Source organism: Pelophylax lessonae, assembly GCF_965119305.1.
Source record: "Pelophylax lessonae genome assembly, chromosome: 4".
NCBI lineage: Eukaryota > Metazoa > Chordata > Amphibia > Anura > Ranidae > Pelophylax > Pelophylax lessonae.
This window is the reverse complement of record NC_138771.1, coordinates 152536265-152558542: the sequence shown is the minus strand read 5'-3', so window position 1 is coordinate 152558542 and position 22278 is coordinate 152536265. Positions and strand designations below refer to the sequence as shown.

Sequence of the window (22278 nt, the reverse complement as noted above, 5' to 3'; positions counted from 1 at the left end):
GGCAGCTGACACATAGGATTGAAATGTACTTTTTCTAAGTGCCGGTTCACACCATGCCAGCACATGAATTACACAGATATGCACTGTGAGTTCCTGTGCAATCAGAACGCATGCAAAATGCACTCCATTTGCAATCTGCAGTGGGTGTCAATAAGAAGGTAACGACACGACAGGTTGAAAATGCAGTGCGTTTGCCCGCACCAGATCGCATGGTACTCTTGTACCATGCGATCAGGTTATAGTGCGGTTTAAAAAGTAGGGCATGCACTACTTTTGGTGCAGCGTAGTGCGATTTTAGCCCATTCGGGAACGGTTCATACTATGCCTACACATGATTTGCACATAAACAAGCTGTGCATTCCTTTGCAATTTACATGTGGTTCTGTGCAGTGCGATTTCAGTCCATTCATTTTGAATGGGCTAAAATCACACCACACTGCATCAAAAGTAGTGCATTCACTACTTTTTAAACTGCACTGTAACCGGACCTTTGTACCATGCAGTCCAGTGCGGGCAGGTGTGGGAAAATGCAATGCCTTTGCAACCTGCATATGGGTTGTCATTAACTTTCTATTGGCTGCAGATTGCAAATGGAGTGCATTTTGTATGCAATCTGAATCACATGGGTACGCACAGTACATTTCTGTGCGATTCGTGTGCGCACATCATGTGAACCGGCCCTAAAAGAGAAATAAAAACGTGTCTGGAAATGAATGCAGGTAGCTAAGGTGGGAGGGATGGCTGGGTAATATTTAAAAAAAAAAACCTTTATATTAATAAAAAGGTGTGTATAGGTTTTAAATGTGTTTTTTTTATTCATTAACCCCATAACTTGGTTCTGAGGATTAACCTGTGCTCCTTTAATAGGAGGATGGTAGAGGAATTGTAGTTTAAAAAATAAAATAAGTAAATTTATACTTTATAATATTAGTCGGGTGTGTATGTGCTTTTTTTCATGTGTTTATTTTTTTTTTCAACAGCTCTGAGAAATAATCAGTGATCCTTTACTGCGGATCATAGGTTTTCCCCACACAGGATAGCTGCTGTGCAGCTAGTTAAACCTTCCCCCAAATTCCTTTCACTCTGTAACACAGTGCTAACACGCTGCTAGCTAACACTGCTTATCACAGACCTGGAGTCAACACAACACCGTTTACTTAACAGCCTCAGAGCAGGAGTAAAAATCGGCAGAGTTAGAGTGTGTTAAGAGAACAATGATAACGCAATAATTAACACTGATTACTAAAACGTACACCTTAATGTGATGCATGACATGTATTGCTTTATCATGGTCTGTATTCCCCACTCTCCTAAATAAATTTACAAAAAAAACACCACATTTGTGTAGTTATGAACACAGAGCTGCATTAATGTGTCTTTTTTATGCATGGAGCTTTAAAATTGCTGATCCAATACCTTTCTTATCAATGACCTAGTTGAGGAACGCAGATCAGGACAGCGGATTCTTCTTTGACTTTCCTAGTTCACATTTTTGGGCTGGGTCAGTATTGCAGCCAATAACAGAAAAACTAGCATTAGTAGGTCAGTTTTATCATTACATGGTAGTTGCACTCTGATGTGTTTTCCTACTTTTGCCTGGACCTCCGTTAGTGTTGTTCATGTCTAGTGTTGATCCTCCTATAGGCAATGCATCTAGACAGCGCCATTTGTCCTGAAGATGAGCCACGAGGCACTGTATATCTATCAAGTTATCAAAATCAGTTCTTTTTTTTTTTGGCAGTGCCATCATCAAGTAGCATTATGACAGATGCAATCATTTGTGTGAGAATTGAGCACAAAACTAAGAATTGCTACACCTTTTTACAACCAGAAACTAAACAATAAAAAATCATGTTTTTACTTAGTTTTATTTTGCACATTTTACTTTTTTTCATTTCACAGAAAGTTTAGCTGCATATTTTCTCAGTTTGCATCCACGCAAATTTAAACTCCGCCAACCAGTGATTTTATCTGACGGCTTTTCGTTTCTTTTTTTTCATTTTTTTTTTTTTTATAATTGCAGTTTTTTTTTCGTATTTTTCAATTTTTTTTTTTATTTTAAAATGAGTCCATCAAGGAAAGCTCTAAACCCGTCGACACCACCTCCCAAATTCCCGATCCTTCCCATAACAAAATGCATATTTGATGCTTGGGCATTGCCGTTAGAACCCCTTCACCCCCGAGGTCTAGACTTAGACAATGTGGCACTGTAGGGGGATTGGGATGTTGGGACACATCTGGCACCACCTGTTCACTGAGTGCCTTATTGCTGTGGGTTAGACCTTTAGACAAACCTTTTAACACAGCTCTTTATAGAACATTTGCCCCCGCTCAGAAGTGAAGGGGTTGAGTTTTCACGCTCTTTCTTCCCAGTTTTGTTACATCATCTTCAGCACGCTACACACAGGGACGCCGTCCTCAAACTTTCGCCTGCCAGCCGTTTCTTTCACTCTGCGTCCCCCTTTTGGCATCACACACTTGGGGGGTTTAAGAAGCCAATCCACAATGGTTCTCGGTTCTGGAGGTGCTGTCTGAGTGGGCTGATAACCTGTCTTCACTGTAGAATAAAAAAGATGTGTGTATAAAAAAACCTGTTTATAAGTAATAAATCCTCCACTGACCTACCACTATGACATAATTGAATAATAAATACAGTTTATCAAAACTGTTAGCGCATGGGGGGGTAAATCCAAAACCTAAAAAACAGTGCCATTTCCACTAGCGTTCTCTAGAATTGGTTCTTGCCTAATGTTCCATAGAAAGGGGGTACGTTCTACCCTTATTTAAGTGTTCAAAATTTAAAACCCTTTGTGGATTGTTCACAACAGTAGCCACACTGATCCTATAGCTGCTGCTGTGTGCTGGGAGGAAGGCGTGCTGATGTGCAATTTCTGGCACATCACACTTTTTTTTGTCACGAGGGAAAATTCATTAAGTTGCATTCACCAAATCAACACTGCGATGCAGTGATTTTTTTGCAGATAACTGGGGAGAAAAAAAAAAAAAAAAAAAGGTACTGCATGCCATACTTTTTTTCTGGCGCACAACTGTGATGAAGTGGCGTGAACTTAGACCATTAGTAAAAAAAGCCAAAACGATCTTGTCTTAAGTTTAATGCAAATGGTGTGAATGGGTCCTGGGTTGCAATACTTTATAATACAATTCACTTTATTCACTCACACAAAGCCTCTCTAAAAAGGTCTTATTTATCTGTAAAGAGCCACCAAATGTTTTTTTTAAATCTCTGTTCTCCATGTTCCTGGTGATGTCCTCTGACACTTGTTGATCGTTGGTAAACACAGAACAGGGATCTGCCCATGTAAACAAGGCAGATTGCCATTCCGATGGTGGGGAAGTGATGAATTCTGTGCTCCTGCAAAGCAGGGACTAGAATCCATCTCTTACCCTTGCAAAAGCAGCACACAATAGTAAATACAAACAAAGGCTAGGCAGACATTTAACCCCTTCCCAGCAAATGTCATCAGTACAGTGCATTTTTTTAGTACTGATCTCTGTATTAGTGTCACTGGTTCCCGTAAAGTGTCAGTGTCCAATTGTCCGTCGCAATGTTGAAGTTCCGCTATAAGTCGTTCATAGTCACCATAACTATTATTTAAAAAAAAATAAAAATAAAAATTCCACTATGCATCTCATAGTTTGTAGACGCCCACTATTGTTCATGTAAACCAATCAATATACGCTTATTGGAATTTTTTTTTTTCCCCAAAAACATGTAGCAGAACACAATTGACCTTTTGATTGGATATGTTTTATAGCAAAAAGTAAAAAATTGGATTTTTGACTTACCGTAAAATCCATTTCTTTGATGTTTATTGACAGAAAGAGCTCCTGATATTCTTAACCATTGGGTTATACTGCCCCTACAGGAGTAGGACACTAGGCAGAAAAAAAGTCTGGCTGAGCCTATGGGCAGTCCCAGGAGGTATACTCCCTCTCCCTGCTACAAGTACTCAGTTTTGTTACAAGCAGTGTCAAAAGAATTACAACTCCACAGAAGGGTGGGTGCTGTGTCAGTCAATGAACATCCGAGAAATGCATTTTACGGTAAATCAAAAATGGGATTTTTAACATTACCGTAAAATCTATTTCTCTGAGTTCATCTACGGACATAGCACCTACCCCTTTATTGAGTTCTGATACTTCTAATACTGCTTGCTACTAAACGGATTACCTAGAGCAGAGAGGGGAGTTATATATGCCAGCTAAGGACGGCCCATGGGCATAGCCAGGTGTTTTTTGCTCTGCCTAGTCCTACTCCTGGAGGAGGCAATGTAACCCACTAGTTATGATTTCTGGAGCGCTGTGTCCGTCAATGAACTCAGAGAAATGGATTTTACGGTAAGTACACATCGCTCCATAAATCATAACTAGTGGGACGACCAAAAGCTGTGCCAAAAGGAAAATGAGGGGTGGGGAAAATAACCCAAGGCTAAACATAAGAGCCCTTAACCAGGACACAGGAGCCTTAACCGGGTCGATGGACTTCAGAGAAAAAGATTTTACTGTAAGATCCTACAAAAACCTTATTTTGTCTATCGTCCATCAACAGACGCAGCCACATCTTCATCAGCTGAATGGGATGTCCCAAAGCAGTGTAGGCATGAGGGGTGGGAAGAACGCAACCAGAAAGGAACGCAAATTCCAAAGGCTAAACATAGCCAACTGGGTAACATGAAGCTCAACCAAACAACAGGAGCTCACCCAGGTAAAAGACCCCTAAGAGAACAGAACGTAATCTTACGAAACAGCAGCCTGCAAAACCTTGCGGCCAAAAGAGGCATCCGAAGATGCCAACAAATCTACCTTGTAGAATTCAGTGAAAGTATGCACAGACGACCAAGTTACAAACTTGTAGAACAGAGGCCTGATGGCGAAAAGCCCAAGAGGCACTCAGCGCTCTAGTAGAATGCGCCTTCACAAGGAAAGGAGGAACCTGACCCTTGATGGAATAATGTAGGGGGAAAGTTTCCGCGCTTTTGGAGAAAATTAAATAAATAACTGACTGCAGCCTACCTCAAAAATATAGATAACTATATTTGGTAAATGTGAGGAAAGGGGAGGTAATATGGCGCTGTCAGGCTAATAAATAGGAAAAAATAAATAAATATGTCTTAAAGTGCACTGGTGATAGGTGAATAAGAACCAGAATATATAAAGCTTCATAAAGTGAATCCTTAAAGAGTGTAAATAAGTTTGAATAAATTGGTTATAAAATGTGTATCTATATAATGATAAATAAATAAAAAAAGTTTAAGATATAGGTGATACAAAATCAATGTGTAATCTTAAAAATATATATATAACTATATAAAAAATTTTTTAAAGTGATGTTGTAAAAATCTTCCACATATACTTAAAGTGCTAATTAATCAATCAGATATATATTGTGCTAATGGGCCAAACGGTAAATAACTTTGTATAAATCTGTGCACATAAAAAATCATAAATAGTGTCCAACAAATAAGATAGCATAAATAAATAAATAAATATAAAACGAATATATAGGAAAATTGTCCATATAAATAGCCAAATATAGCAAATATAATCGAGTCCCAAAAAAAGGGGTGATGAAGTAGGGATTTGACAGGATAAATGGATTACAGGACTTCCAGAATGATGGGGGTGCTCAATACAGGAATCAGTGCTCCCCTCCTATTATTCCCGCACTCACCAGATGGTGGTACCCCCACAGGGGTAATAAGCGTTTGGGGTGACTCTTGGAGGTCCCTCCGAAGGTTGGCTAGTAATCCACTTAAACCCGACTTCGTATCCTATTCCAGGGAAATTTGATGGAAAATCCCTCCTCTTAGAGTACTCCAAAAAGGTTTGAGAGATCTTGGTTGCAAAAACTTTATGGGTTGCTGGTTCAAACGAGCACCGCCTCTTCGGTTGAGAACCACCTTCACTCAGTTCACCAATCAGGGAATGCAGAGAATCTCTGTCCCTCCTTATCCTTCCTCATTCCTCATGTCTGCATTAGGTAGCTAATGCAGACATGAGGAATGAGGAAGGATAAGGAGGGACAGAGATTCTCTGCATTCCCTGATTGGTGAACTGAGTGAAGGTGGTTCTCAACCGAAGAGGCGGTGCTCGTTTGAACCAGCAACCCATAAAGTTTTTGCAACCAAGATCTCTCAAACCTTTTTGGAGTACTCTAAGAGGAGGGATTTTCCATCAAATTTCCCTGGAATAGGATACGAAGTCGGGTTTAAGTGGATTACTAGCCAACCTTCGGAGGGACCTCCAAGAGTCACCCCAAACGCTTATTACCCCTGTGGGGGTACCACCATCTGGTGAGTGCGGGAATAATAGGAGGGGAGCACTGATTCCTGTATTGAGCACCCCCATCATTCTGGAAGTCCTGTAATCCATTTATCCTGTCAAATCCCTACTTCATCACCCCTTTTTTTGGGACTCGATTATATTTGCTATATTTGGCTATTTATATGGACAATTTTCCTATATATTCGTTTTATATTTATTTATTTATTTATGCTATCTTATTTGTTGGACACTATTTATGATTTTTTATGTGCACAGATTTATACAAAGTTATTTACCGTTTGGCCCATTAGCACAATATATATCTGATTGATTAATTAGCACTTTAAGTATATGTGGAAGATTTTTACAACATCACTTTAAAAAATTTTTTATATAGTTATATATATATTTTTAAGATTACACATTGATTTTGTATCACCTATATCTTAAACTTTTTTTATTTATTTATCATTATATAGATACACATTTTATAACCAATTTATTCAAACTTATTTACACTCTTTAAGGATTCACTTTATGAAGCTTTATATATTCTGGTTCTTATTCACCTATCACCAGTGCACTTTAAGACATATTTATTTATTTTTTCCTATTTATTAGCCTGACAGCGCCATATTACCTCCCCTTTCCTCACCTTGATGGAATAAGCCTGAACAATCATCTGCTTGATCCATCTCGAAATGGTCGCAGCAGACGCAGCCAAACCTTTCAGAGGACAGTCCGTAAGGACAAAGAGTCCAATTTTCTAAAGGACTCAGTAACCGTCAGATAAACTCTCATCACCCGGACCATATCCAAGGCGTGCAAGGCAATTTCCTTGGGATACATAGGCTTAAGACATAAGGCAACACGATGTCTCCATTAAGGTGAAACTGCGACACCACCTTAGGGAGAAAAGACGGATTAGGTCGGAGGACCACTTTATCCCTGTGGACCACCAAATAAGGCGGACAGGACAGCGTCAACTCAGATACTCTACGAGCAGAAGTAATAGCCACTAAGAAGGCGATCTTCTGCGACAAGCAAAGCAGAGAAATCTCCCTAATATTATCAAAAAGAGGCTTTTGAAGAACAGACAAAACTAGATTGAGATCCCACGGAGGTAACAGGGATCTCCTCGGAGGACGACGTACAACAAATGTGCGAATCAAGCTATTAGTAGCAAACGGACGTTGGAAGTAAATGGCCAAGGCAGACACCTGACCCTTGATAGTGCCCAAACCAAGTGCTGCTCAAACCCTTTTTGTAAAAAGGCCAAAACCCTAGCTATAGAAAACAAGCGAGGGTGCAGCTGCAGCGACTGACACCATGAAATGTATGATTTCCACTTACGATGATAGATCTTCCTAGAAGTCGACTTCCTGGCCTTTAAAAGGGTAGGAATCACCGAGTCTGATAGACCTCTATCCCTCAACACATTGCTTTCAACAGCCAAGCTGTTAAAGCCAATAGTGTACACCTTGTAAGTATGAGAATAGCGGTTCTGTAAAGAGCGATGGATTTGTATTATTATAGGGGTATTTTTAGTTAAAAAAGGTATTTGAGGCCGGAAGTCCGCTTTAACTCGCCGGCCAACTCCCGTCCAGTGGGGTATGCGCGCGCTGGCCAGACTGGGGTGACCACTGGATCAAGATTATCCAGCCCGTCGCCCAGTCTGGCAACTGATTGTAGATCTATCAGGAAAAATTTAAGGAGAAAAAAATTCTAAAAAGAAAAAATTTGCAAAGACCAGATATCCCAGCAAGGATCTAGGTCCTTACTCCTGACTAGGCAGAAAAAAAAGTAACTATAGCAGGGAGAGGGACTATATCCCCTGGGACTGCCCATAGGCGTAGCCATATGTTTTTTTTCTGCCTAGTGTCCTACTCGTGTAGGGGGGTAGTATAACCCAATGGTTAAGAATATCAGGAGCTGTGTCCGTCAATGAACAAGAGAGAAATTACAAGTTTTATTTGGGTACAGCGCAATTGTCAGTTAAAGTAACGCAGTGCTGTATTGCAAAAAGTGGCCTGGTCATGAAGGGGAGCAAATCTTTCGGAGGTCAAGTGATTAAGCTCTATTTTTCCTTTAATGGATATCATTCCCTTTTGCGACACCCAACCACACCTCTCAAGCAGAAATATAATACAGAACACTACTCACCTCAGAGGACAGGCAAGGTGGTTTAGGAGCGCAGCTATCGGAATAACCTGGTGAAATCTCTGAGAGCCCAACACACTTGCTTACATTCCTCAGCACTGTAAAACACACATGTGGATGATATTACCATTGTTTTACTGGCTTTTTTATACATGTTTATATATCAACAATTTTAAATAAAATCAGCTAAACTAACATGATTGTACTCTATATATTATGGCTTCCATAAATATTTTAATGTTCAGTCAATTCCTGCTGAATAATTCAGGCTCGGTTCACATTGGTTCTATGGAAGACATTGCATGTGATTTGCACCGCACTGCTGTGCAATACGAATTCAGCCGTACAAACTGTATGGCTGAATTCCCATTGCATTCAGACCAAAACTCATGGAGGACTCGTTTTTTGGTCCGCACAAGACACGGATTGCATAGGTGTTCCCACCTATGCGATTTGATTCCTGTCTGAATTGACAGTTCGCACTGCGATATGTGAACTGGGGTGTCATTAACTTTGTATTAACACTCCGAGTGTTAGCATATGGCAGTGTGAACTGCCTGCGAGTCAGGTGCGATGTCATAATCGCACCACTGTGAACCGAGCCTAAATGTTCAAGACCTGGGTGCCCCACAAGCACCACCCAGTTTGACAAAAGTTAACTAAAAATCGACCAAGCTGGGTGGAAAATTATAGGCTAAACAGTGACCGCAACTTATCAGATGCAGTCACTGTTTGTCAGCATCAGTGTATTTAGGAAGCCATGGATACAATACCCAGTACTGCAGATTCCTTCATCCACACTGTTAGCAGGAACGGGGAACTGACTGATTTTCCCTCATTTAGCCCACTGGCTGAATAGGAGAAAATTGAGCCATGTATGGTGAAAATATACAGAGACCAGCTGCCTTTTTACTAATGTCAGAAAGACAACAGCACAATATAATGAGCTGGCTGTACCTTGTTACTTGTTTGTGGAAATCTGTTAACTGCTTATGTGTTACTGTAATTGCTCCTCCCGATGTCTCCTTTGGTAAACCCTTCAATGCCGTTTCCAGCCATCTACAAAACATCTGAAAAGGGATAAGGAGAAATTACAAATTTACATTTATGCAAGAAAAAAATCAGAATGCAAAAATCTGCAATAGAAAAACTACTTAAAGATGTTACTATAACATTAGTGGTCTTTAAACTGGAAATATATGGTGTGGGGGGGATGAACTGTACGCACACACAAAACTGGATTTTTGTACTTACCATAAATTATTTTTCTCTGAAGTTCGACAGACACCGCTCCATAACTTCTTAGACCATTGGGTTATGCGCCTTCAATCAGGAATAGGACACTAGGCAGGAAGAAGCTTTACCACGCCTATGGGGGCTGTCCCTTCAGGCATGACCCTACACACACTGCTACAGCAGCCAGTTTCGTTGCAAGCAGTGTTTAGAAGACAAAAAAAACCCACTCACTAAGAAGTAGAGGGGCGGGTGCTGAGTCTGTCGATCTACAGAGAAAATGATTTTACGGTAAGTACAAAAATCCAGTTTCCTCCATCGTTCGACAGACAGCTCCATATGTTCTTAGACCATTGGGATGTCCCAAAGCAGAATTTTCATGAGGGGTGGGAAGATGACGCAAAAAAGAACATAACTTTCCAAGGGCTAAACGTAACCAACCAGGTAATATGGAGCTCAACCAGGAACAACTGGAGCTCACCTAGCAAAAAAAAAAAAAAAACACACCCTCAAAAGAGAACAAAAAAGATTATCTTTAAACAGCAGCCTGCAAAACCTTGAGGCTAAAAGGAGGCATCTAAAGATGCCAACACATCAACTTTGTAAAATTTCGTGAACATCTGCACAGACGACCAAGTTGCCACTTTGCATCACTGACGCCTGATAGTGAAAAGCCCAAGAGGCACTCAGCACTCTAGTAGAATGCACCTTCACTGGGAAAGGAGGAACCTGACCTTTCAGCGAATAAGCCTGAACAACTGTCTGCCTGATCCACCTGGAAATGGTCACAGCAGATGCAGCCAATTCCTTACGAGGTCCCTCAGTAAGGACAAAAAGAGCATCTGACTTTCTGAAAGACTCAGTAACCGCCAGGTAAACCCTGATCGCTCAAGCCACATCCAAAGAATGCAAGGCAATTTTCTTAGGATGCTTGGGCTTGGGACAGAGTGAAGGCAGCATAATGTCTTCATTCAAATGAAAATCAGAAACCACTTTAGGGAGAAAAGATTGATTTGGTCGGAGTACCACTTTATCTCTGTGGACCAACAGAAAGGGTTTACGGCAGGACGCCGCCAATTCAGACACCCTGCAGGCAGAAGTGATAGCCACCAAAAAGGCAACCTTCTGAGACAATGAAGGCAGAGGAATCTCCCAAATGTTCTCAAAAAGGAGGCTGTTGAAGAACAGATAATACTAGATTTAGATCCCACGGAGGTAGCGGGGACCGCCTCGGAGGAGCCATATGGCGCACTCCCTAAATGAAGGAACGAATCAAGGCATGTGTAGCTAACGGGCTTGAAAATATAAATTGCCAAGGCTGACACTTGGCCTTTGATAGTGCCCAAAGCCAACCGCTGCTCAACCCCTTCCTGCAGAAAGGCCAAAACCCTAGCAACCGAAAACAAGCGAGGGTGCACCTTCAGCGATTCGCACCAAGAAATGAACGATTTCCACGTACGATTATATATATTCCTGGAAGTCAACTTCCTAGCCTTCAGGAGTGTAGGAATTACAGTGTCAGAAAGACCTCTATCGCTCAACACCTGCCTTTCAAACAGCCATGCCGTTAAAGTCAGCGACTAAAGCAGGATGGAAGATTGGACCTTGAGACAGCAAATCTTCCCTGAGAGGAAGTCTCCAAGGAGCACTGGCGACCAACCTTACTAGGTCTGTGTACCAAGACCGGTGAGGCCAGTCTGGAGCCACCAGAATGACCGTAATCCCTTCTACCTCTCTTCTGCGTAGAAGCCTCGGCAGAAGTTTCCTGTGGCGTCGGCCAGAGGATCTCGAGATCTACGAAACTCTGCACCTTCTTTTTGAGTCGAGAAGCAAACAGATCGACCTCAGGGGTCCCCCACCTGACACACAGGAGATGAAACACCTCCGGGTGTAGGGACCACTCCCTGTGATCCAACACCTGACGACTCAGGTAATACGCTTGCCAGTTATCTCTCCCCCCCCCCCCCCACAGCAGAGAGCTGTTCTGCCCAGGTCAAAATTTCGGTTACCTCCCTGGCAGCTTAGAAACTCTTAGACACTCTTGGTGCCTCCCTGGTGATTGATGTAAGCCACAGCCGTGGCATTGTACGATTGAATACGAACCGGACAATCTTGCAGACGAGTCGTCTAGTGGCTCCAAAACATTTATCGATAGTTTGGGACTTTACTGTCCAGGTTCCCTGGGAACAGAACTTCCCCAGTACCCCGCCCCTGCCCGACAGGCTGGGGCCTGTGGTTACCACTGTCCAAAAAACAACAGGAGGAAGAACTTGCCCTGGCATAGTGCTGGAGAGTGAAGTCACAATAACAGAGCAGATCTTGTGTTGTGGCTCAAACAAATCAAAGTGTCTAAAGACTTTGGAACCTTGTTCCATTTGACCAGAATCTCTCTTTGCAAAGGTCTGGTATGGAACTGAGCAAACGGAACCGCCTTGAAGAGCGGATTTCTTGAAATTGATGGTCCACCCAAATTCCTGCAGGGAGCCGACAGTGATTGTCAGGTCGCCCATCAGGGCTGAATGAGAGTCTGCTCTCATTAGGAGATCGTCCAGATACCCCAGTACCACAATCCCCCGTTGGCGCAACAATGCAAACAATTTGAATAAAAATTTTGTAAAAAAGTATTTTTTTTATGTGATAAAAATATTTTTATGGTACCGGAAAAATACAAATTTATATTTCCCCCTCTCCCCTTACTTGTCCCCCTTGGACCTCCCTGGGGAGGATTGGTCCTTGTTCCCCTTCCCCTTTTTTAGCCAACACCGGGGCCAGTACTCTGGTAAACACCCTGGGAGCGGAGGCGAGCCCAAAGGGTAACGCCACAAATTGATAATGTTCTTCTGCTATGGCAAAGCGTAGAAACAGCTGGGGTTCAGCGTAGATAGGGATGTGTAGATATGCGTCCTTAGTATCTATGGAGGCCAAAAGTCTCCCTGGTGTAGTGATGCCACTACCGTTCAAATGGATTCCATGCAAAACCTCTGTACCCACACAAAGCAGTTCAGAGCCTTGAGATCCAGAATTGGACGCTCTTTGTTCTCTTTTCTGGGCACAGTAAACCGGTTTGAATAAAACCCTTGCGACAGCAGATCTTGTACCGCCTCCCGTAAATCCCTGAACTGGTCTGAAGAGGGGCACAGGTTGGATGGAAAGAATCTGTCTGACGGACGAGACCGGAATTCGATTTTGTACCCTGATCGGATCAGCTCCTGAACCCATTTGTCCTGAAACAAGAAAGTCTAAGGTTCCGGAAAGAAGCGAAGACCTCCCCCCACCCCCAGAAGGGGGTGAGGGTGCACCTTCATGCAGACAACAATTTGTCCGCAGATCCGGACTGGCCAGTCTTTGACTTACCTGACCTTGGCTTCTTGGAATTCCCAAAAGACCTGAACAGCTTCCATTTTTCTTGTGACCCAGAGGTACGAAAAAAACGCTTATGAGCAGTGAAGGAAGGCCCCCGTTTATGACGTGGTGCCTTGCCCTTAGAGGACTGAGGAAGAAGAGTACTCGGTCAGTGTTTTGATCTGTTCACCATCAACATTGCGTGCAGCAGCAACCACAGCCTCCCAGACACTGTTCAGAGAGGTGTACTGTTTTCCCTCCTTGTAAATCTCACATTTGATGATGGACCATAGGTTCTCAATGGGGTTCAGATCAGGTGAACAAGGAGGCCATGTCATTAGCTTTTCTTCTTTTATACCCTTTCTTGCCAGCCACGCTGTGGAGTACTTGGACGCGTGTGATGGAGCATTGTCCTGCATGAAAATCATGTTTTTCTTGAAGGATGCAGACTTCTTCCTGTACCACTGCTTGAAGAAGGTGTCTTCCAGAAACTGGCAGTAGGACTGGGAGTTGAGCTCGACTCCGTCCTCAACCCGAAAAGGCCCCACAAGCTCATCTTTGATGATACCAGCCCAAACCAGTACTCCACCTCCACCTTGCTGGCGTCTGAGTCGGACTGGAGCTCTCTGCCCTTTACCAATCCAGCCACGGACCCATCCATCTGGCCCATCAAGACTCACTCTCATTTCATCAGTCCATAAAACCTTTGAAAAATCAGTCTTGAGATATTTCTTGGCCCAGTCTTGACGTTTCAGCTTGTGTGTCTTGTTCAGTGGTGGTCGTCTTTCAGCCTTTCTTACCTTGGCCATGTCTCTGAGTATTGCACACCTTGTGCTTTTGGGCACTCCAGTGATGTTGCAGCTCTGAAATATGGCCAAACTGGTGGCAAGTGGCATCTTGGCAGCTGCACGCTTGACTTTTCTCAGTTCATGGGCTGTTATTTTGCGCCTTGGTTTTTCCACACGCTTCTTGCGACCCTGTTGACTATTTTGAATGAAATGCTTGATTGTTCGATGATCACGCTTCAGAAGCTTTGCAATTTTAAGAGTGCTGCATCCCTCTGCAAGATATCTCACTATTTTTGACTTTTCTGAGCCTGTCAAGTCCTTCTTTTGATCCATTTTGCCCAAGGAAAGGAAGTTGCCTAATAATTATGCACACCTGATATAGGGTGTTGATGTCATTAGACCACACCCCTTCGCATTACAGAGATGCACATCACCTAATATGCTTAATTGGTAGTAGGCTTTCGAGCCTATACAGCTTGGAGTAAGACAACATGCATAAAGAGGATGATGTGGTCAAAATACTCATTTGCCTAATAATTCTGCACTCCCTGTAGTAACTTCACCCATTCAGAAACCATCTGTGACACCATGACATTCACAAATTTTGGTTTCAAAATGGAACCCACAAGCACGTGCAGATGGCGGGATAGAGACTCCACTCGCCTATCCACAGTGTCCGCAATGGCCGGGGATTCTTCCACCGGAACCACAGTAGACTTATTCAGCCTGGATCCGGGTGATCCACCTTAGGTGGCACGGTCCACCTAGTGGACACTGCATCTGCAAAAGGTTAATGGCGTTTAAATCGCTTAGGCACCACTAGCATGTCCTTGATGCGCCGCCATTGTCCACCGACAATATCATCAAATAGTTTCGGACAAGGTAACACCTTGCCCGATTTTCTGGATTTGAGGGAGCCAAAAGACAACTGCGAAACCGACGCTGTAGATTTATCCACCAATTTTAAGGTTTCCCGCACTAAAACTATAAGTGCTTCCACCAACGCGCGTTCCCGCGCGGCGGCGGACGCGGACAAGTCCACTTCACCATCAGAATGCAAAGACACCAACCCCCTCAGGATGTTGTGTGCCTGCGTCGGCCAAGTCTGCCTCAGAATCTGAGGAAACTACCGAGGGAGGCGAAGGCAGAGGGCGTTTGCGGCTAGCAACGCTTTTACATACAAAACCTACCTTAGACACAAGGCTTTCCAAGACTGCCGTAAGCACAGACAGCGGCTGCGACCCAGAAGGTTCTGCAGCCCCTCCTAGGGGTTCTTTAGGTGAAATAGTACCCTGGGACTCCATATTACACGTATATGAAAAAAATGCAGTGTCACTTTAAAAGTCGCTAAAATCGCGAGTCCCACTCCAATACAAGCCGATCGAGTGGGTGAGAAAAACCTACAGGGGGCCCCAAAAAAAGTTACCAGATCGCTCAGGAGACTGCCAGCACGTTCTTGTGAAAGTGAAAGAAAACGTTCCTTTACAGGAAATGATAAGCACAGCCTGTCAGATTTTCATGTTACATGCCGTTCGCCTGTCCAGCATTGTGGAGTACAAGAAAATGGCCACCCCATGCATTCCTATGGGGAACAAAAAATGGGTGCCCATGCATTTCAATGGAAGAATAGAAAGAATCTACAGCAAAATGGCAGCCCCCACGGCAAACCATTCGGTCTCCCAGACCCCCCGAGGGAGTTTCAGACAAGACTCATCAGAGGGTCCCTAGGGAGGGCAAGGCCACCCCCAAAGAAAAAAGCCGCCGCGGCCGCAATCCCCCCCCCCAGAGGTAGGACCTGCTATGGGTAGGGGAGAACACTTGGAGGAGTTAGGCCTAGCATCCCAGAGGCCAGGAGAACCGAGGGATCCCAGAGGGTCTGGCTATTCCAGGGAGGGGGCTCACGTCCACCCCGAGACCGCCAGAGGATTGGGGGGACAGTATTACTCACCATACCATGGTACCAGGTGGGCACCACTCTGCACAGACCACCTCCCGCCCGGGATGTGGGTGCTGCCAAGCAGGGGGTACGCGGTGACTCAGTGCATTCCAGGTCAATCGCGTCCCAGCGAGACTTGTCCACTCGCAGGCTCATCCCCATCCATCGGGGCTCTGTCGTGGTGAGGCCTAGTTCTGGACTATAACCTGCTCACGCTCGCTGGCAAGGCTGGGAGACCATAAGGATCTAGAATAATCAGTCCGAAACCACAGCCGGTTGTTGCTTGTAGTTCTCCAGGAACTCTAACTAGTGAAAATAAAAAATAACAAAAGAACAAATTTCCCTATTATAGCTAAGACCGAAGTCCTAGACAAGGTCCTAATCCTAAACCAAGCAGAAATAAACTGGCTGCTGTAGCAGAATGTCTGGGGTTATGCCTGCAGGGACAGCCCCCGTAGGCATGGTAAAGCTTTTTCCTGCCTAAGCATAACCCAATGGTCTAAAAAGATATGGAGCTGCGTCTGTCGATGAACGATAGAGAAATTATGACTCACCTCCATGTGCTCTCCTCCAGCAATGACTGGTCAAAGCTGCAGTCAACGCTTCACCCAAAACCCTCCACTGCTTCTTTCATCTCTTGCAACACTTTTGCGCACTGAACAGCTAATGATGTTGTTCTGTTGCTATATGCACAGAAGTTTAATTGTCTATGCACCCTGCTCTATTCTCAACATACTGGGAATGAGCTTAGCATGCACTGTATAGTGTACATGCAAGAAGAAACACTGATAACATCATTCCCTTCCCCCAGTGACAGAGCCTCTACAAGCATGGTTAGCAGGGGATTCCCGATTTTTAAACCTAATGTAACTAAACGTATTTTAATGTAGCACAGCTGCCAAAGGTTGATGACATATACATTAGACTGCAAACTACTATGACAAAATTTAAAATTATTATACACTGAATCTACGATTTTCTTACCGGCCTGTCAAATATCATCATTTCCCATACAACTTCAGCCACATCAGGCAATGTATAGGGTGGGAGACAGAAACAACAAGCATGGAGAACCTGGCTGACCAGCTGTTGTCCAAACTGATTCAATACTTGCTGAATCAGATCCTTCCGTACTTCAAAGTTCTCCTCATGCTGTGTTAATAAAAAAAATGATCATATAAGTATATAGTTCATAACACTAATTTGTGTCTTAAGCAATTCTTTCAAACATACAGTATTAACACAAAAAAACATGCAGTAATAGTTTGGACACTTGAAGTCGTCTTACATCATTGGATATCCCAGTGTGTATTAGATCACGCAGAAACTTCATGACACTACAGTTGGCATCTCTGTGGTCTAATGTAGTGGAAGCAATTGCCCACTGCAAGACATGGACTAGCACCTGACTTCTCAGAAGGACAATGGGACAACGCTGCACAAACCTGAGAAAGAAAATGGAAAATCAGCCACTGTGCACATACTTAATAAGCAAAAATTTTACCAGGTTATTATTATGATTACTAATAAATTACAGACTGCAGGATGTTGCTTCAGAAGTATCAAATTGTCAGGGGATCATGAAGGAATTTATTCCCTGTTGGATCATGCACTATAATTTATTTTGCTTTCCTCTGCATCAGGTTTTAGGGTTTGAAATATGCAGGCTTTGTGTTTTAACATGACAAGCGAAAGATCACCTCACTCAAAATCCCAAAGGGCAACCTCTTTCACTTGTTATGTATATGTACGGATGGAGGTGAATCACTTTAAGGCAGCACTGGACCTTTTTTATATTTTTGTGCTTTAAGGTGTCTTCTTTCAACATGACTATGAATAGTATGCAGAGGGGAATACCAAGGCTGCCACTGCAGGCCTCTCCTTCTGAAAATGCTAGTGGCCTTAGTGTCTTGGGCATCTTTTGCACTGGAGGAGACCGGTCCGCTCGCTCAGCAGGGGATCTGTCCGCTGAGCTCGTGCATGACAGGTCCGTGCCTGCTCAAGTGATGCAGAGCAGACATGGACACAGCCTGCTGTCCTCAATGGGCTGTCAGAAACGGGCCACCTGTCCATTTCCACCCAACTGTCACCTGACCTGATAGACAAATAGGGAAAAGATCCCCATCCATCTGTTTTTAGTGGACGGGATCGGATCAGATGGGATATCGGCGGGTGTCAACAGATCTATAGAGGACAATGGATAGTCTGATCAGGTCCACCTGAAAACCTGACAGGTGGACCCGATCGGTCCGTCAGTGTGAAAAGGGCCTTAATGATTCAGTGGTATCATGTCTGAGTCAGTAATCTATAACAAAATACGCAGATGGAAGTTGACTTCTTTGGCTGGGGTCTTGTTTCGAGTCAGTGACAGGAATCTGGAGGCAGTCAGGCAGATGCATTTTCAAAAGGTCAGCTATGGCAGTCAGTGTATTTTTCGCTGTACAGGTATTCTTTTATGCCAATACTCAACCAATGTATTGTCACATATAGTAATATATTTATATGTATTGTCATTTAATTATTCATTTATGTTCATTTGAATTGCTGAGTATTAATCTGTCACTAAGAGAAGTGCACCTGTTTATCTTAAAAATATCTGTAGGAGTCTTGTATTCAGGCTTAGTAGGTTGCAGCTCCTTTTCATTTATTCACTTTAATCAATTTGTTTATTTATTTTACATTTAGTTTTCATTCTTGTTGAGATAAGTGCAGGGTTGTTTTGGTTTATATTAAAGTGGTTGTAAAGGCAGAAAGTTTGCATCGAATGCATTAACATAAAAAGCCTTCTATGTGCAGCAGCCCCCCTCAGCCCCCCTAATACTTACCTGAGTCCATCTCTATCTAGCGATGTTGCAGGAGTGTCTTAACTGCCTGAGACTTTGCCTCCTCATTGGCTGAGATAGGAGCCCGGCGAGACTGCCTCCTGCTTCTGTCAATCAAATTCAGAGAGCCAATCAGGAGAGAGAGGGGGCCGGGCTGCGGCTGTGTCTGAATAGACTAAAGCTGGATACACACTATCCAACTTGTGGTTAGATTTCCTTCAGATTTACCTTTTCTATGTAGTGCAAGGGACTGCCAGATTGCATACAAATTGAAAGTGTTTAGGTTTGACCTCATATTATATGGTTTTGGTAAGTCTAAAGGAAAAAGTCTTCAGAAAATCTTATAGTGTGTATGGCCCTTTAGGGATATGCAGCTCGGCACAGATGCCCCAATAACAAGCTGCTTGCTGGGGAAGCACTCAACAGGAGGGAGGGGCCAGGAGAGCCAAAGAGGGACCCAAGAAGGGGAGGATCTGGGCTGCCCTGTGCAAAACAACTTCACGGTAAGTATACCATGTTTGGTATTTTTATACAGAAAAAAAACAATTAGACTTTACATTCACTTTAAATCCTCATCTTCACCCATCACAGTAGGCATGCCCGAAGTGCTTTCAGAGACTCAACTCCACCTTCAGGGGATCGCAGCTCTGGAAATGTAAAGCATCCTACCAGCATTCATCGGATATCAGGTACCCCAGATAGTGATGGCAAAAAAATGCAGTTGCCTGGCAGCATTTAAGGTATCTCTGACCGTCTCCAGCAGGGATTGGGTACCATATCTCTGGGACTCAGGGCCGTAGGCAACTTATTGGATGAAGTTCTTCCCTTTCCCATCAGGGGTGCACGGAAGTAGGCAGTAAAAAAAAAAACTCACAGGGTAATGCCTAAAAAAGTGGGATTTTTGACTTACCATAAAATCCATTTCTCTGATGTTCATTGACGGCCACAGTTCCTGTCATTCTTGATCATTGGGTTATGCTGACCCCTACTGGAGCAGGACACTAGACAGAAAAAACTTCTGGCTACTCCCATGGGCAGTCCCAGTGGGTATACTCCCTCTTCCTGCTATAGTCCCTCCGTTTTGTTACAAGCAATGTCAAAAGAATTACAACTCCAGAGGTGTGGGTGCTGTGTTAGTCAATGAACATCCGAGAAATAAATTTTATGGTAAGTCAAAAATTGTATTTTTGTCCTTAACGTAAAATCCATTTCTCTGAGTTAATCGACGGACATAGCACCCACCCCTTTATGGAGTTCTGATACTTCTAATACTGCTTGCTACTAAACTGATTACCTAGAGAAAAGAGGGGAGTTATCTATACCAGCTAAGGACGGCACATGGACATAGCCAGGTGTTTTTTGTTCTGCCTAGTCCTACTCCTGGAGGAGGCAATGTAACCCACTAGTTATGATTTCTGGAGCGCTGTGTCCGTCGAACTTAGACAAATGGATTTTACGGTAAGTACAAAAATTTAAATTTTTTTCTTTTAATCATCAATGGACACATCGCTCCACAAATCATAACTAGTGGGACGTCCAAAAGCTGTGCCAAAAGGAAAATGAGGGGTAGGGAAAATAACCCAATACAAGCAGTGTCAGGCGAATCATAACGTCATAGAGGGGTGGGTGCGGTGTCTGTCAATAATCAGAGAAATGGTCACAAATCCCATTTTCTCTATCGTTCATTGATGGACACAGCTCCTGTCATTCTTGACCATTGGGACGTCCCAAAGCAGTGTCAAACATGAGGGTTGGGAAACAACAAAAAACTCCCAAGGCTAAACAGTAGCCAACCAGGGGACAGGGGCTCAACCAAAACAACTGGAGCCCACCTGAGAAAAAAAAAAAAAAATACACCCTCAGAGGATCAGGTCCTCTTAATAGCAGCCTGCAAAACCTTACAGCCAAAGGAAGTATCCGCAAATGCCAACACATCCACTTTATAAAAAAAATTTTAACTTTTGATTGATGACCAGGTGGCCGCCTTGCAAATCTGCGTCACTGACGCGTGATGACGGAAGGCCCAGGAAGCACTAAGCGTCCTAGAAGAGTGTGCCTTGACAGGGAAAGGAGGAACTTGACCCCTGATGGAACAGGCCTGAACCACCATCTGTCTACTCCATCTAGAAATGGTCGCAGAAGAAGTGGACAACCCTTTGCGAGGTACATCCATGAGCACAAATCGAGAGAGAGAGTCTTGACTTCCTAGAAGACTCCGTAGCTGCCAGGTACACACTAATTGTCCGAACCAAATCCAAGGCATGCACCTTACGAGAACCATCCGTAAGGAAAAAATCAGATTTTCGAATCGACTCAGTCGCTGCCAGGTATACCCTGATTGCCCGAACCACATCCAGGGAGTGTAGGGCGATTTCTTTAGGATGTTTTGGCTTAGGACACAAAGATGGTAACACAATATCCTAATTTAAGTGAAACCCCGAGACAACCTTAGGAAGGAACGCCTGACAGGGTCGTAACACCACTTTGTCCCTGTGAATCACCAGGTAAGGTGAACAACAGAATAACGCCGCCAGTTCCGAAAACCTGCGCACAGAGGTGATAGCCACCAAAAAGGCCACCTCCTGGGACAGCGTAAGCAGGGGAATCTCCCGAAATTTTTTCCAAAGGGAAGCTTCTGTAGAGTGGAAAGCACCAAATTAAGATCCCACCGTGCATAAAAACACACAGGCTACAACGAAATGGCGGCACCACCAGGCATACGGGGACCCGAAAGAGGGACCAGGCCTCAGGACAGATCCAGGCAGGATGAGGGGCCCTGGGAGGAGCCCCCATCAGGTACAACCCCTCCCCCCATTCAATCGATAGACTGGTCGCCAGTTTGCGCCCTGCCCCCACCCCAGGAAAGTGGCCAGACCACCCAAAAAAAAAAAAAAAAAAAAAAATACATCCCCAGCATCTGCGTAAGCCTGCGGGAAGGAGGGGAACCCGGGGGTCCGACCATCCCAAGGAGGGGCCCGTGTCCACCCCAAAGCCCTCCAGGGGTAGAGGGGGGGACAGCTACTCACCATACCAGGAACCGGGTGGGCACCGCTCCAGACAGATTCTCCTCTCAATCTAAATGGGAGGGGCTTTTGGCCAGGAGGAATGCTAGGACTCAGGCCAAGGCCGGGTTGTATGCAACCTCGTGAGATGTTTAACTCGCAGGGCCAGCCCCCGTTCAGTGGGGCTATGTCACAGCTGACCTGGAGCAGAGCTTAGCCTGCGCACGCTCACTGTCCAGACACTGGATCTAGGGTATCCAGCCTGTCGCCAATTCTGGCAGTTGATTGTAGATCTCACCGGAAAAATCCAGGAGGAACAAATGTCCCATCTAAAAATGTTGCCAGGACCAAAGATCCCAGCAAGGAACTAGGTCCATACTCTTGACTAGGCAGAAAAAAACTGAGTTACTATAGTATGCCACCTGGGACAGCCAATGGGTGTAGCCTGTCCTATTCCTGTAGGGGGCAGTATAACCCAATGATCAAGAATGACCGGAGCTGTGTCCGTCAATAAATGAAAGAGAAAAGAAAATCTGCAGAAAGACTACACAAATTCATCCGCCACCTAAGGATGCTAGCAAAACACTGAGGCTAAGCTGTGATGGGAAGGATTATGCTTGGGTAGTAAAGCCTTTCTTTACCACTGTTTATTCACCTGAAGGTGGCAGCAAAGCACAAGTCATGTATATGAAGATGCCCTGTATCCTGTG

General features: G+C 44.0%; 1 protein-coding gene across 4 annotated transcripts in view; it reads right to left on the bottom strand.

Annotated features, from left to right (window-relative positions):
• Window positions 1-1849: 1849 nt before the first annotated feature.
• The window catches only part of TNPO3 (transportin 3), a 117001-nt gene continuing 96572 nt past the window's right edge, over window positions 1850-22278 (bottom strand). For all 4 annotated transcript variants that reach the window (XM_082253085.1, XM_082253086.1, XM_082253087.1 and 1 more), the window contains 5 exons: window positions 17033-17189; window positions 16729-16896; window positions 9403-9515; window positions 8449-8543; window positions 1850-2557 (listed from right to left, as the gene is read on the bottom strand). In XM_082253085.1, coding sequence (XP_082109211.1) covers window positions 8483-8543; window positions 9403-9515; window positions 16729-16896; window positions 17033-17189 — 499 coding nt within the window. In that variant the 3' untranslated portion in view covers window positions 1850-2557; window positions 8449-8482. The remainder of the gene's footprint in view (window positions 2558-8448; window positions 8544-9402; window positions 9516-16728; window positions 16897-17032; window positions 17190-22278) is intronic.